General features: G+C 43.3%; 2 protein-coding genes across 2 annotated transcripts in view; one reads left to right on the top strand and one right to left on the bottom strand.

Annotated features, from left to right (window-relative positions):
- GABRA5 (gamma-aminobutyric acid type A receptor subunit alpha5) overlaps positions 1-15,368 on the bottom strand; it is a 54,527-nt gene that overhangs the window by 30,806 nt on the left and 8,353 nt on the right. The window contains exons 3-4 of the mRNA XM_074815014.1: positions 13,529-13,596; positions 13,195-13,415 (exon numbers count right to left, since the gene is read on the bottom strand). Of these exons, the coding sequence (XP_074671115.1) occupies positions 13,195-13,415; positions 13,529-13,596 (289 nt within the window). The remainder of the gene's footprint in view (positions 1-13,194; positions 13,416-13,528; positions 13,597-15,368) is intronic.
- Positions 1-15,368, top strand: part of GABRB3 (gamma-aminobutyric acid type A receptor subunit beta3) — a 196,269-nt gene that overhangs the window by 23,957 nt on the left and 156,944 nt on the right. The window lies entirely within an intron of this gene.

Raw genomic sequence — 15,368 nt, forward strand, 5'->3', positions numbered from 1 at the left:
AACTACAGTTCTTTCCAACAGAAGCACTTAAAAGCTTCCCTCCTCCATCATCATTCTGTCTTAATAAAAGCCCTATGGGATTAGTTTCACTCAAACAGATTTTTTGACAAGATTATAAGTGGCTGTTAAAGGTCCTTTACAATGGCAGGATAAAAACTCTGATTTTATTGAAGTTAATGGTAAAATTCTCCCTGACTTCAATGGGGCCAGTGTTCACCCAAAAGATGTAAAAATACCTGGTTACAGCTGATGATTTATTATTAACAGAAAAATTTCACTTTCATAATGCTCCGAATACTTACACTGGTATCCAAACGTTAATCAACCAACAAAACGCTACAGCATACCTTAACTATCTGGAAAAAAAAAATTAAGTCTACAAATTATTTCACTTATCATCCATAATTGTACATGAAAGTTTCATCAAAGCTTCATTATGTATAGCCTTTACCTTAAGAACATAAAATGATTACTGATACTCTGTTCCAACAAAATATAGACACATAAATGAATACCTAGCTAAGAAAAGCACAATTCAAGCAGCAAACCTTCTTCACTCCAGAAAAGTCACCTTCAACCATTTCCACTGGAGAATTAAGTAAGATGATGCTTTCAGGAGGCTGTTGCTTTTTAACAGGGGGGAGAAGGAAGTGTTAAAGTCAAGGATGTAGTGAGGAAACAAATGCAGATGTTTGGGAGCCAGATATCTGCATCAGGTGTGCTTCAAGCAGAGCACAAGGCACTCTGTCCCCAAGAGCCTGGTTTAGGCACTGCAGGGACCTCCCCACTTCCCATGCTTTCCCTCAATGCAAGGAGCTGCTCCTGCTTATGGGAAAAGATATGGGAGACTGAGCAAAGCTATCACATCTCTGCTACCCTGGAAGTGCAGAAAACACTTTCTGGAGTATTATCTGCAGCTGCCAGGCAGGAGGTGAGGGCAGTCACCTGCCCAGGGCACCAACAGACAGCCACAGAAACTTGCTTCTTCTTATCAGCTACTAGCTTTAGTATGCAAACAAATTAAAACAGAGAGCTTTAGGAGGAGAGGGGAGCAGAAAGGTAGAGTGACCAGTGGCTTTTGGGAGAAGTTAGGATAAATGTTGAATAACAAGAGTTACTGATGAAGGGGACACAAGGAAAGTTTTGTTAGCTCTGAGGTATTGTGGCCACAGAGATACAAAGTTCTTCTGCCTGCTTGCTCTAATCCCCAAACCAGCTCCATCTTCTTCGTTGTTTATTTCTGTGTACTGCCCTTGCCCCTGATTAAAGGGACCATTTTAATGCTGTGCTTTGGCCCTACCTGTGCTGGCAACCAGTACCCATTGCAGGGCTCAGGCCAGAATGGGCACAGAAGAGCCAAAGCGCCCGTCCCAGCACAAGGCCAGCCATCATCATTTTCCATAAAAAAGGCAAAATGTTTGCTTGAAACTCATCTTGAACCTATCTCAACATCTCCACAACATGCCAAAAAAGAGTTAAGTGGATCCAGCCTTACCCAAACCATACCCCATTCCAAGGGACTGGCTGCCTCCCTGCAAAGGGAGACTTCAGGGTCGGGTCAGACCCTTCTCAGGAGTCAACTCCAGGAGGAGCCTTCCTGGGTACCTGCTCCGACAGGACCTCAGCAGAACAATTTGAGCCCTTGCGTCATCTCCAGTATGCACTCTCGCACACTCATGTGGCTAAGAGAAAAATGGAGAACTGCTAGCTTGGGTTGTTTTTTTTTCAAACTGTGAACACATTGTTACGTTTGTGATCATTTAGCCTCTTCTCAGGACACAACTCTTTATCCAGTCTCCCACTGTGATGTCTTGGCAACACTTCTATAACCAAACTGTTATTTCTTTCAAAGGGTTTTAAAGCAAGACTTGTTTCAGGCCCCAGAACAGTAAGTGTGTAGTCCAGGGAACTGATGTCTCCCTGTGTTCCTTAAGGAAATGTAACATATGCTTATAAAAGCATATATATATATATACACACAAACACACACATACACATACGTATATATGTGTAAAGACCTTTCTTGGTTCTGAAGCACTTCCCATACAGTCCTAACAAACCCCGTTGATGGTGGTGATAGTGGGTTACCTAACATGGCACAGAAGTGTTAGGATGTGAATACACAATCAGTCATGCTATCGACAGCTTTAAGAGTCACTCTGAAACCCACCCCTGGCTGGGTGACTGCAGCCTGACTCAGGGGGAGAGAAGTGATTATTCTCAGCAACTCAAACACTGCCTTGCTCGTGAATCTCCATCACTGTGTTGGATAAGAGGCCAAAATACAGACTAAGAACCTTGTTCTGCAGCTCTACGTGGGATGTGGAAGCAGCTCACCACTGCATCTTATTTATAATGCCAGTTGTACACTCATTTCCTTGGAACCCACCATACAAAGTGAACACAGAACAGAAATTAAAGCTAGGAGCTGGAGTGAGGTGGTCTGCAGAAATTTCTATTTTAGCCCATTTTTCCTTCATAACCACTCTGCCAAGTATACTGTCCTTTCCCAACCTTCCTATGATGCTGAGATGTGTTATCTTTATATGACACTGAAATGTGCTTTGAAAATGCCACAGGGAAGGGACTATGGAAGACTAAGAGCTCCAGCTACTGACGTTTTTGTGAGCTGTAAATACATAATTCAGATGCATAGTGTACTTGACAGCAAAACTCTCATTTTAAGCAAACCAAATCCTTAGCATAGCTTATGCTGAAGTAAGAAAATAAGACTTTAATTGCCTAGATTAACTGTGCTGAAGACTAGGTTATCCTGAGATGATCCAAGGTGGACAAGACTGATCTCAAAAGCTGTGCCACTGTATGAATGACATCCCTGCATGTGGAGTACCTTGGCATACCCAGAGCACACTCTTAGACAGGGGCAGGAGGGATGTTCAGCTCCTAGACATGGGAAGAACATAGAAAGGCAGTGAAATAACCAATAGGACACTTAAATTATCTGATCTTTGAAAGGGATTTGGGGGGTTATAGAAAGAATCACATTTCCAGCTCCTGGTAAAAGTTTATAAAAGAGGTAATACCTTTCATTCTATGGTATTTCTCTAATGTGCATAAAACCAATGGATGGAGCACTGAGTTTATGCTTATCCATCCTAGCCATGCACAGTGTCTGATGATGTCCATAAGCAAGGTAAAATTTGCTGGAAGAAGCTCTGTTTTTTATCGACTAACTGGTGCAGTAAAAAATTCAAGCTTTTTGGCAGTCAACTCCTTCTTTAGGTTCTCTGCCTACAAACCTTACTTTCCTAAAGAAACTTGAGACCAATATGGCTATGCAGCTATGAATGCTATAGCACAACATCACACCAATCTACTTGATAGTTTCACTTAAAAACCTCTCTTTCTCTCCTTGCCAGTCCCTTACCTATGATGAACTCTCCTTGACACTCTATGAGGAAGGCCTTCAAATCTCTCCCCTGCAGTACCTTCTATTTTTACTGAATTCTTGAATTAAAACCCAAAAATCTAGCTAGTACTAGCAATGCTGAGAAGCTGATGCAGTTGTTGATGCAGGTAAAGTGGGAAACAACATCTCAACCAGCCCACACTTCATTATGCCATGCCATGCATTTCCCCGAATCTGAACATGCTACACGTTTTTACTGTGATCTCCTCATCAGCATCGTCCTTTGGTGGCACGTTCAACCACGTGCTAACTGCAATAAATACAATTTTCTTAAAGTGCTGTGTAAGACTGAACTATGAGCTTCTCTTTGGCTCTCAAGAGAGACCAGTCCCAGCTACTGGCAGAACCAGCCAGTGACAGCAATGCCCAGTGCCACCTGACCATACAGGGTGTCATGTGACCCTTGCTTTCAGGGGGAGAAAACCCAAGTACACCAGAGAGAAGGGAGCACAGAAAGCTCCCGCAGGCACCCTAGGCGATGGAGGGTCAGGACTGTAATGGACATGGCACAGTGCACCCGTCCTCCAATTCTGATACCACCTGTTAAACGATTTGATCAGTGCAGGTTTTCTGACCAGCCAAAGGGCTTTTTGTTCCTCCATTTCTGCCTGTCAGTATGGCACATGTTTCACCTTGGATGAGGGCTGCCTGACTACACAGCCATCGTATTCCTTCCTCCCAGTCCACACAACCTTTATATTTGTATGGACAGGCACAAAACTGCATGCAGTATTTTCTACAGATAAAAATGAGCTGGATTTAGAAAGTAATAAGGGGCAGGGGGGTCGGATGGGCAGTACCAGCCCATTTGGGCTCTCTCACATCCAGACTGGGATGCACAAACACGGGAGGGTAGACAGGAGGGATTATGACCTGGCAGCCCTAAATACAGAGCTGAATTCCTCGGTTATTTTCCACAGTTCAGATGAACAATCTAGAGTTCCAAAACATCACACCAGTTTCCTTTCAACCACTCACACTTAACACCAGCCTCTTCTTACTCTCCTCACATTTCTTTTCACCTCCCAGGTCACCTCTCATCAAGATCTCCTGCCTTTTGTGTAATTTCAATGCTCCTCCACACCTCTGTGTGAAAGGGGCACGCATCAAGCGATTTGATGACATGCTCTTTCAGAGGGAAACGTGCACGTACCTATTTGTATGTACCCCTACCGGTACACAGAGGATCTTGTTTACCCAACCAAGCGGACGTAATCACCTGATTTTTTTGCCTTGCTTTTGAAATGCTACATGCTCCTGATCAAGAGCCGTGAAGTGCCAGGTAAAGGGGCAGGCTGTGGGTGCTTCAGAGAAAGAGCCCTCTGATCCCTCAGCTGTTTCGTACCATAAAGAGTCATTAAACAGGACTCAACTTACCATCTGTTTGCTATTTATACCACCACCAGCGCTAGCATCTGCTACAGTGTAAGCACCTGTTCGCTATAGTGCAACCTGAGGGACGGAAGGGCTGAATCTCCTAGTGACATTTGACTGTCCCCATGCTAAACCATGTTCAACAATGTACTTGGCTCCTTCTCCCCACCCAGATCTCCCCAGGATGAAGATGCAGTTATGCAGGTGGATGGGAGCTCCCTGTTCCTATCAAGATCCATGGGGTACTATTTCCCTCAGGGCATGCACTCCTCTGCCCTTGCATTCAAACAGGGGCAGCAGAGCTGTGCCTACACTTCAGTGACAGGTCAGGTCGGTAACACCTTCAGAAGAGACAGAAAAGCAAAAGTAGGTAGAACAGGTGAGATACATATTCTACCACTCGACTGAGCAAACACAGAGATAGTGGTTTGAGTTTAATCGATGTTGAAATCAATGTGAATAACCAATGTTTTTAAGATGCACAGTTAATGGCAAAACCATAGCAGGTATTTATTATTTTGACTAATGAGGTTTTGCTAATTTTCCTTATCTTTTAGCTGAATCTGAAAGTGAATGCAAAGGAAAGTCCAGTCTTGCTTGCAGAAATTCTTCCTAGGTTTTTATACTAGATGTAGTGCATATAATGGACACAACCTCAGGATTTTAGCTAGAGCCTAGTGAAAAAGACTCGCTTCATCATTTAGAGCAACCAGATAGAAATAACAGTTTGGAATCTTTTGAGTGATATAAACATGACTGTAAGACACAAATTTGTGTATGTCATTTCAGGAAATTTTAATTTAACAGTAGAAACCAGGATAAGTCAAGCTGAACATCAATATAAGATGAGCTAACATAGTAAGATCTCTTAGAAAGTAACTAAGGTCTCCAAAGACAATGTCTTAAGACTTCTGCCGAACAAAGTAGACAACAGACTAGAAACAGGCACTGCCAGTGGACTACTCATTAAATGACAAGCCAAGTGCAATTTTTCATCTTCACCATCACACCAAGATGTTTTCTGTAGAAAGGCTGAAGAATCCAAGTAGAAAGGAATGGAATGCGACACTGAAAACTATTCCTACCATGCCCACTGCACAACTTTACTCAGCTGTATATATTGGTATTTTGATTTGATGAAGCCTTCAGAGAAGGGCAGATTACCAAGAATTTCCTACAGGGTAGCTGTAGTATAACACGATCCATAATTTCTCACCCCACCATAATATGTTCATCTGACAAGACATTTCTGAAGCATCTTAGACCAGGCCCTTCCTGTTTTCTTTTCTGAAGTAGCTTGGAGCTGCTCTCCAGTCTCCTTAAGCTCTTTATTCCTCACACACATGCTTTTACTTTCTGACTACTTCAGATATCTATATCCCAACCTCCAGTACCTTCTAGTTATTCCTGAGCGACCATCATCAATAACAAGTATCCTTCTCTCCAGAACACTTATAGCCCCTTTTCTTGCAAATCTCTATCTTACCTAAGCCCTCAAATGCATCTTCCTGACCCTTCACTCTTGACTCAGCCAGAGGTACCTGGCACCCACCAGCAGCTACAGGGCCTCTGGCATACCTCACTAGACACCCCTTTCCTTACCAGTGTTCTATGGACTCTTCCCTTCATCTAAACACATAAAGTCAGGATTGCAGTTTATTGGGGTTTCTTGAGTTCCTCCTAAGGTGCACTATATTCCCTCCTACACCCACCTAGACAAAAGTGGAGGACTGAACCCAATTTAAGCGCACTCATCTGTGCTACGCTTGCACAACCTTGGGCTTTATGTTGGATGGAGAGGAAATTGTGCAAGTCCTCCACAACACAGCTACATGACCAGCTGCTGGCCAGAACATCCCACAGCTTCAGGCAGCTGGCACACTACCCATATCCAGGCTTACCTGCGTATGGGGCTGGGAAACACCAACGGAAGTAAGTAAGTAGGATGGGACTTACGTGACTAAACACAGACATCAGTAGTAACAGCAGTTACCCTATGCTGCTTTATCTGCCACTTTGAAAAAAACAGGAACCCCCTAAAGTGTGAGTGGAGGGAAATAAGCATCTTTCATACTACAGTAGACATCTGAAACAATGAAGAAACCTAACTCCTTAAGAAAGTCTCTCCCCTGCACTGGGAGGAATTGTGAGCCAAGAGGCTCAGCTGCAGCCATCAACGTTACAGATGAGTAAAATGAGCTGAGGTGAATCCCACCCATCCTGCCTGGTGCACTCCACCACGGTGTATTTTAGATTACTCATTGACAGTCTGATGTTTCAGCACAAACGTAAATGTACTTCAGGGGATGGTATTTCCGATTAGACAGATGAAGATTTTAATTTCAGTCTAAGTGAAATGACTAGGGAGTTCCCTGTAATGTTATCCTCCCCTGGTAATAAAAAAGATAGTGTAGCCATAACAATTCTTCAGCATCTACCAGGTACTTCCAAAGCCCCCAGCTGCAGAAGCTGGGACCCGTCTGCAGATATGGGCAAAGACAGAGTCACCAACACAGCTGTGCTTTCCTGGAGGTACTTGGAGAGCACCCATCTGGGCACTGCTTCCCTCCAGTTTCTGTTCAGACATCCTGTCGCCTCCTTGCACACCCGCGGCATCAGGTTGGCCCCCCTGGTTCATCCTTCTAAAGCACGGGGGAGCACAAGGGAATCTGGTAGAAATTGTGCCAGCTAACCCCAAGGGAAAATTGGGCCTGCCTCTGTGCTCAGCACAGACCTGAAACTAAAGTTGGACCTTTTCTAACCCCTCAAAGTCCAGGCAAGCATCTCCCTCATCCAAGGATGGGCTGGTTCTGGCTTGGGTTTTGTCTTTTAATCAATTCTGCCCTTGCTGTGCAAGTTCCCGTCTCTGTGATGGAGATCTCTGCAGGGTGCTGCCCACTTTTAGTATCAGCAGAATAGGCTATTGTCATGCACTCTACATAGGGACTATATTTGGGCAGGTCATAATTGCCCATTTTGAATGTATTACACCACAGTCTCCTCTGATACCTTTCTCTCTCTGTGGGTAACTCCAGCCATGGATTTTTCAAAACAACAAATCTCAGTTCCTTGAAGGACAACTTTTGAGACATGGGGCAATGTGCAATCAAAGCAGAGAGATGGGAACCAACAGGCGTGGTGTTAAAACAAGAATACTGCTGCTATCCTCAGGGAAGGGCCCTTCACTTCATATATCCCTATTTTCTCTCACTCTGTCAAAATCTGAATTGATGAAAAGCAGCTGAGAGTCCTTGCCACCATGGCAGTTTTTCATCACTCTGCAAGATTCAGACCAACGTGATTTTTTTTTTTTTCCAGCTTCAGGCAGTTTGAAGCTTGAATAGGAAAGAAAGACAGCAACTCTAACATGAGGAAAGGAAATGCGTATTTGTATGGCTTGATAGCTCCTAATTAGTTTTGTAATATTTATACAATGCCCAAAAGCATTGGCAGATCCCTTTCTGTAAATATAAATGGATGCATAAATGAACTCTTCCCTTTGAAATAAGAACAACATATTCAAATTGAACAGAAATGTTCCCATCTAGACAGCTGATTGAAAACTAAGGGTTCGTTTTAAAGTGTAGATTTGTTGGCCGCTCCTTGCTCAGGGCTATGCGAGCAAACCTGCATCTGGGAAAGGCTGCCTTCTGGTAAAGTCAGCACTTGAGAACCCACACATTTCTCTAGAATAATTTTTATAGAATCATAGAATGGGTTGGGTTGGAAGAGACCTTAAAGACCATCTAGTTCCAACCCCCCTGCCATGGGCAGGGACACCTTCCACTAGACCAGGTTGCTCAAAGCCCCGTCCAATCTGGCCTTGAACACTTCCAGGGAGGGGGCAGCCACAACTTCTCTGGGAAACCTGTTCCAGTGTCTCATCACCCTCACAGTAAAGAATTTCTTCCTTACATCTAATCTAAATCTACCCTCTTTCAGCTTAAAGCATTACCCCTTGTCCTAATTTTCCATTAAAAAACCCAAGCAAACAAATCCTGCCTTTCCCAATGAAAGTCTTAAAAGCAGCACCATATCTTCCAGTCAGCTGGTTTTATAATCAATAGCTCTACAGCATAAAATGGTTAGCTTGCTAATCAAGTGCTTCATAGAAGAGCAGACTTTGTGCTAACATGCATCCAGGACGTGTACACTTGCACATACAATTTTAATGCTCAGTGCTAACGTAAGAAAACGTATTTTCAGCCTAGATAAGCCTGTGTATTTGCTACAGAACAGTAAGCAGTGTGGTTATGCTGCCATCAAGTGGGTAGTCATCCTACACATGGCTGAATTTTAAATATCTTCCAGGAGCAGTAAAGATGACTGTATTTCAGGGCTGTACTAAAATTTTTGGAGTTTCTTAACACCATACTAACACATGTCTGCAGTCTCCAGCTGATAAATTATGCATTTGCAGAATAATGGGACAGATTTAACTGTAAACACTCTCAGGATCTCTGCCAACCTTCAGTTGCCATAATAACATGGGAAAAATCTGTTTGTACAATGTTCAGATATATGACCATGTCATATTTAAAATTCCAAATTATACCAGATGCCTGGCAGTCCTAGTGGTAGCAAAAGGGGTTTGGGTTCCTTTCAAAATGACAGTGAGAGTGGGTTTCTAAGGAGCCTAGCCCTTGCGATGACACAGATTTTTCAGTATCTACAAGCTGATAGACAAACATAAAAAAATGCCTATGAGCTGCTGACGAAAAGCTATTTATGGTCCAAAAGTTTAGCTCTAGTGAGCATGCTCTACCTCATACAGTTTCTAGCTTCTTCACAGCTTTTTTTCTACAGTGAAGTTTTTCAAAGCTTCTGTCTCTATAGCAAATTCCCACTGAGTGAAAAAATGCAGCTCACTGAGACATGTTGGTTCTCCTCTTAGCCTGAAAAGGTTGCTTAAATTACTGTCCCCATTCCTCAGAATATAGTTTCATGGAATAAATTAATTTTATGCTTTTTACATTTATTTCTCAGATAAGATAAATTAAATATCTTTTAAGTTTTTAAAGAACCAATTTTTTTTCCTCCATTCACAAAGCTATTTTCTATACAGATTAGTGAAAGATGAAGCATACTTCCTAGTGCTTTTTTACCACAGTGCTCTTACTAAAACAAAAATATCATTTAAAAGTGGATATACGGACAATACTCCCCTCTAGGGGCAGAAACACAATTTGCAACATTCAATTCAGCAGCGTATCATTTATAAACGTTAGCGAAATAAAACAAATAGGGCCTACCAAATCAAGGACAACCAGAGTTATTATGTTGTTCCCTGCAGAGAACGCTGCTGTCTATGAAATCTGTCTAAAGAGCATGCTGTGTTCCTATATTCATGCAGAAGGGTTTCAATATTACATGTATATAGAAGCCCATTTATCAGATTTCCCTAGCAACATATATACCATCAATTTCTGACCTATCATCAAATGCAATATGCAAAGAATACATTTTTCTTTATAAGTAAACACGTGTATCATGAAAACGTATGTACTGACAAGTGCTAAAGCAGGAAGTTTGCTCAGCTGATCAAACTCGGTATATTTGGAAGTCAAATAAGATGGAAGGTCAGCATTGACTTGGCTGCTTTCCTCCGCTTCATTCAGGCAGCCAGATGCGAGGTTGCAAAAGCAATTCAGGCATCTCTGTCAATGACAGAGGGTCCAATCCTCTCCTCATGGTTTACTCCTACGTACAGTCTGGGAAGCTTGCAATTCCTCCTTGGAAACAAGGGGAATGCAGAGCTAACAGAGGGTTGTCTCCACATCCCCAGATCCTGAGAACTGAGTAAGCCTGAAGGGAACTACAGGAGATGGGGCTCAAACCCCAGCTAAGACCCAGCACCTTCAACCAGTGTACCACTGCCAAGACAAGCAGCTCTCCCCTCAAAAAGTCCAATGCTGCCTCTCTTCTCACGAGAAGCCATGCTAGGTAGCGCTGCTGAGCTGGTACCTTCATGGGGACATGCAGAGGCAGCTGAAGGGGCTGGCTACATGTCACAGCCACCTCTGCACAGGTTGGGATGGGATACTCAAGCCACCTCGTGGCAGAGCATCACTCACACTGCTGAAACACCCATCACGAAAACGTGCACAGCTCCATGCACGTTTCAAAAGCAGTCTTCTGACTTGTGTTTAAACAGAATAGCATAGACATTCTTTTATTTTTAAAGTTATTACTTGCAATAGTGGAAGGCAAACTATTTTAAAAGCTTTGCACTCCATTTCTTATCACATACACCATGGTTAGTGGGAATTTATTTCCACACACACGCACACCCACACACAAAACTCTACCAGGAAAAAAAAAAAAAAAGTTATGTTGAATGTTTTTTAGGTTACAAAAGCATTCTGTGTCTTTCTGTAGCCTACAAAAACATCAATCCCAAAGAGCTTTCCCCCATGAAAACCAGAGGAAAACGGACTGAGTGGGATGAGAAAGTCCGTGTCAAACCCAAATTTTCTCCAGCTGCATATGCTGAGCAGGGGACTGTCTTTTCCTCAATATACCTATAGCCTGTGGCACCTGATGTGACAACGCTCTGCCATGGTCACAGGAGAGGCACCTCCACAGAGTAACTCAGATTCAGCGTTGAGCACACCTAGGTCTGGCTCACCCAGGTCTTGCTCTGCTACCTCAGGTGGCTCAGCTCATTGCCTCATGACTCGGTGCTTCGCTGCATTTCTTTAACACTGCAAAATCCAGTGCTTGCACAGAAACAGCATGCCAGTTGCGAATCCACCACATGACATAAAGTTTTGCTCCAGGCTGACTGCAAGCCTGATCTGGACTTTACTTGCACAAGTAATTTACACAGATAATTGGGAATTGCCTCTGCAGCAGTCTCTGGAGTGGTATCAGTGTAGCCCTAGCAGCAGTGAGACTGGTTTTAAGGCTGGCATTAAAAATATTTTTGTGAAAATAACTTTCTCTGATAGTTATTCTGACTTTTATTCATTTAAGCATGTATGTGCATCTTCACATTGTCTCAGTTCATTTTTGCAGAGATCATTAACTTGGGGCTAGCATAACAGCAATACACATAACAGAAAACGAGGGGGGTTGTCCCTTCTTTTAAACATGACCTTACCGCTAATGCAGTTACAACTGTGATGGTCTAAAGCTGCAAGGACTTACGTAAGGATACCTTACTTCTCCAAAATCGCTTTTCGTTTAATAAGAAGAGGTTTAAGGCTAGGCACAAAATAAATAAATAAACAAAACAGGTCAAAACCACCTGAAATAAAATCTGGGAAGCTCTGGGTGCCTGCATATGAAAGTGCAATCCCCTTGAGCCCCAACAAGTCTTAATCACTGGTCCCCAGGAGCAAGCTCGGGGCTTGCCCTCCCAACATGCGGCACTGGGTGGCTGTCAGCTCTGCCCCACGGAGCCGGCCCTGCAGGAGGACAGGGCGCTGGTGGGAGCTCAGCTCCCCACTTCCTTCGTTGGGGGCTGCCTGCTGAAAAGCCGGGCATCTCAGCACCGAACTTCAGGCTCCCGAACACTTTGCTGGGTCTAAGGCACCCCTCCACGCTCGCATGTGAAAAGCTCAGAATAACACTTTGTTGCTCGGTAGGTTTTTCCTTTCATCTCTTTTTCAAGTGTTGTCCATATGACTACGCTGTTGAAAATAGATGGCAGTCTTAATTACTACAGGCTAATTACCTTTAATGAGCAAATTACCATACATTGATGTGGGATTTGGCCTGAGAAGAATTTCAGACAATCCTCTAACATCACCAATATTATATCTTAGATATAAGTTATGTAATGATGAAGCTCGACAGTATCCTCTAATCAGATTGAGGAGCACAACCCTGAAGATCTGAGACACCAGTTTGCTTCTCTGCCAGTATAATGTGCCAGCTTTGTTTTCAGGAAAGTACTTGCTAAAGCAGCTTCACAGTGCTGCTAGCTTATTTCATTTATCCCTATGATGATTTGCCTTTTAGCACTATTAGTGAAATCAAAAAAAGTAGTAATAAAAGCTCCAAGGGTTCAAGATGTACTGCCCCAGAACAAGATCTCAGTTTCTGGCCTTGGAGACAGTTCTGCAATCAGCACTGCAGCTGCGAATACAAACGGTAAGAGAGAACAGATCTTCATAAAAAATCTGGACTGAATCATCGAATCTGTTGAGAATATGCCTTCCATTTAATCAAAGGAAATATTTAAGTACTAGCAGTATTCAGAAGCTACAAATTAATTGGTACTTGTAGGCAGAGATTGTGTTTTCCATTTTTCTTGATATTCACATAAATACGTATGAAAGATTGGTTGCCCGGCTCTACTAGGAGTCAGGGAAGTGATGCTCCCCACAAGTATTTGTAGAGGTAGCTGGGAATCAGCATCAGAAGAAATCGATCCCGGTTATTACCTCATGGTGTACAGCAGAGTGCCGTCATCCTCCAGGCGCAGAAGTTTGTTTGGGGTTGTCATGTTGTGAGCAATAGACTTCTTGCCATTGTGGAAAAAAGTGTCCGGGGTCCAAATTTTGCTGGCAAGCAGGTTGTTAAGAGGGAGGCGTTGCATAGGTCCTTTGAAACGCAGCCTTTCGTCTTTCCAGCTTTGTCGGAAAAAAACGTCAATGGTGTATTCCTGGCACAAAGAAACAGTCGAGGTATTGCAGGATCTGAATAGAAGCGATGGTTCCAAAAATGACTTTAGCAACGTAAATACAATGGAGTTGGCAGCCACGTGCTCAAACTTACCATTTCTGTGTCTGACACAGGACCAAAACTGGTAACATAGATGTCTGTTTTCACCTGAGTTATTCTCTCTGTAATAAATATAGGCCTTGCATTAGTAATTACTTTAAGATGCAGATATGTGCTTGTGATGCATTTCGCTATTAACAATTTATGAATTACTCAAAAATCCCCAAAAGCTTGAAATTCAGATGTTTGATAAGGAATTTCATCCCTGATCAAATGCAGTTGTTGACCTTTGGGAGCCTAGTCTCTTCTGATAATCAGTGGAAAGAAACAGGCCCTTCAAGGCTGCAATTCCTCTGACCAACAGGTTTTGATCATAGATCACAGAATCACAGAATGGTTTGGATTAGAAGGGACCTTAAAGATCATCTAGTTCCAACCCCCTTGCCATGGGCAGGGACACCTTCTACTAGATCCAGTTGCTCAAAGCCCCGTCCAACCTGGCCTTGAACACTTCCAGGCAGGGGGCATCCACAACCTCTCTGGGCAACCTGTTCCAGTGTCTCGTCACCCTCACAGTAAAGAATTTCTTCTTTATATCTAATCTAAATCTACCCTCTTTCAGTTCAAAATTGTAACCTGTCATCCTATCCCTACACTCCTTGACAACGAATCCTTCCCTGTCTTTCCCGTCGGCCCCCTTTAAGTACTGGAAGGCCGCTACAAGGTCTCTCCAGAGCCTTCTCTTCTCTGGGCTGAACAACCCCAACTCTCTCAGTCTGACCTCATCAGGGAGGTGTTCCAGCCCCCTGATTATCTTCATGGCCTTCCCCTGGACCTGCTCTAGCAGGTCCCTGCCCTTCTTATATTGGGGGCCCCAGACCTGGACGCAGTACTCCAGGTGGGGTCTCACCAGAGTGGAGTAGAGGGGGAAAATGACCTCCCTCGACCTGCTGGACACATTGCTTTTGATGCAGCCCAGGATGCAGTTGGCTTTCTGGGCTGTGAGCACACACTGCTGGCTCATATTCAATGCCTACTATATGATGTGATGAGGTATATCTTGGAAGGACCTATTCCCCTCTGCTGGCTTGGGTGATCTGCCCAATTTCAGACTTTTATATTAAAGATGTCCAAAGTTAGGTGAAATTAATTCTACCTTCAAGATTCTAAGTCCTTCTGGCATCTTTTCAAATCCAGGACTACTTTAATTTAAGGGCAGGAATTTCAGAAGTTTGTTACATAAGATAGGAGCATCAAGCCCTATTTTCAAGCATCTCTGTAAAGTGAGAGGAGAAGGAGAGAAAGGGATGAAAGCAATGTGTTGGTCTCACAAGAGGAAGGGGTGGGGGTAGCCAGATTAAAAAAGGGCCAGGAAGAAACATAACAGATGGTTTACACATGGGTAGAAGATGAGAGAAATCTGGGGGATAGAGAGCTGAAGGAGGTCTCAACAAGGTTAGGATGGCAAGCAACCATTCACATGTTATCGTTTTAAAATAGCTGCTGTAGAGGTTATCAAAATGACATATCAATACAGATTTGCTGTAGCTGTCTAAAAATGGATGTTTTGGGGATCTGTTTTTAACAGAGATTTTTGTCACCGGCATAATTTTATATGTGCTGACCGGTGAGAGAACCTTGCAGCAACCTGCTAGCACCCTGTCTCGCTCACCTTAGGGAGTACCAGAAAGAAAAGAAACCCAAACTGTATTCAATTACAGAAAAAATGCATCACACATGCTCTCCTAATCCAACCTCAGATGACCTCAGTGACTGAAAAAGGACAACTTTCAGTGACCTTTGTATTGTGTTCCATTTGCCAGAAGACAAATCTACTTTCTGGGCTTCATTTAGCTAATGAAACACAACTCTCTCCTCAAGGCCCATACCAACA

This window comes from Strix aluco, chromosome 2 (genome assembly GCF_031877795.1).
Source record: "Strix aluco isolate bStrAlu1 chromosome 2, bStrAlu1.hap1, whole genome shotgun sequence".
Classification (NCBI taxonomy): domain Eukaryota; kingdom Metazoa; phylum Chordata; class Aves; order Strigiformes; family Strigidae; genus Strix; species Strix aluco.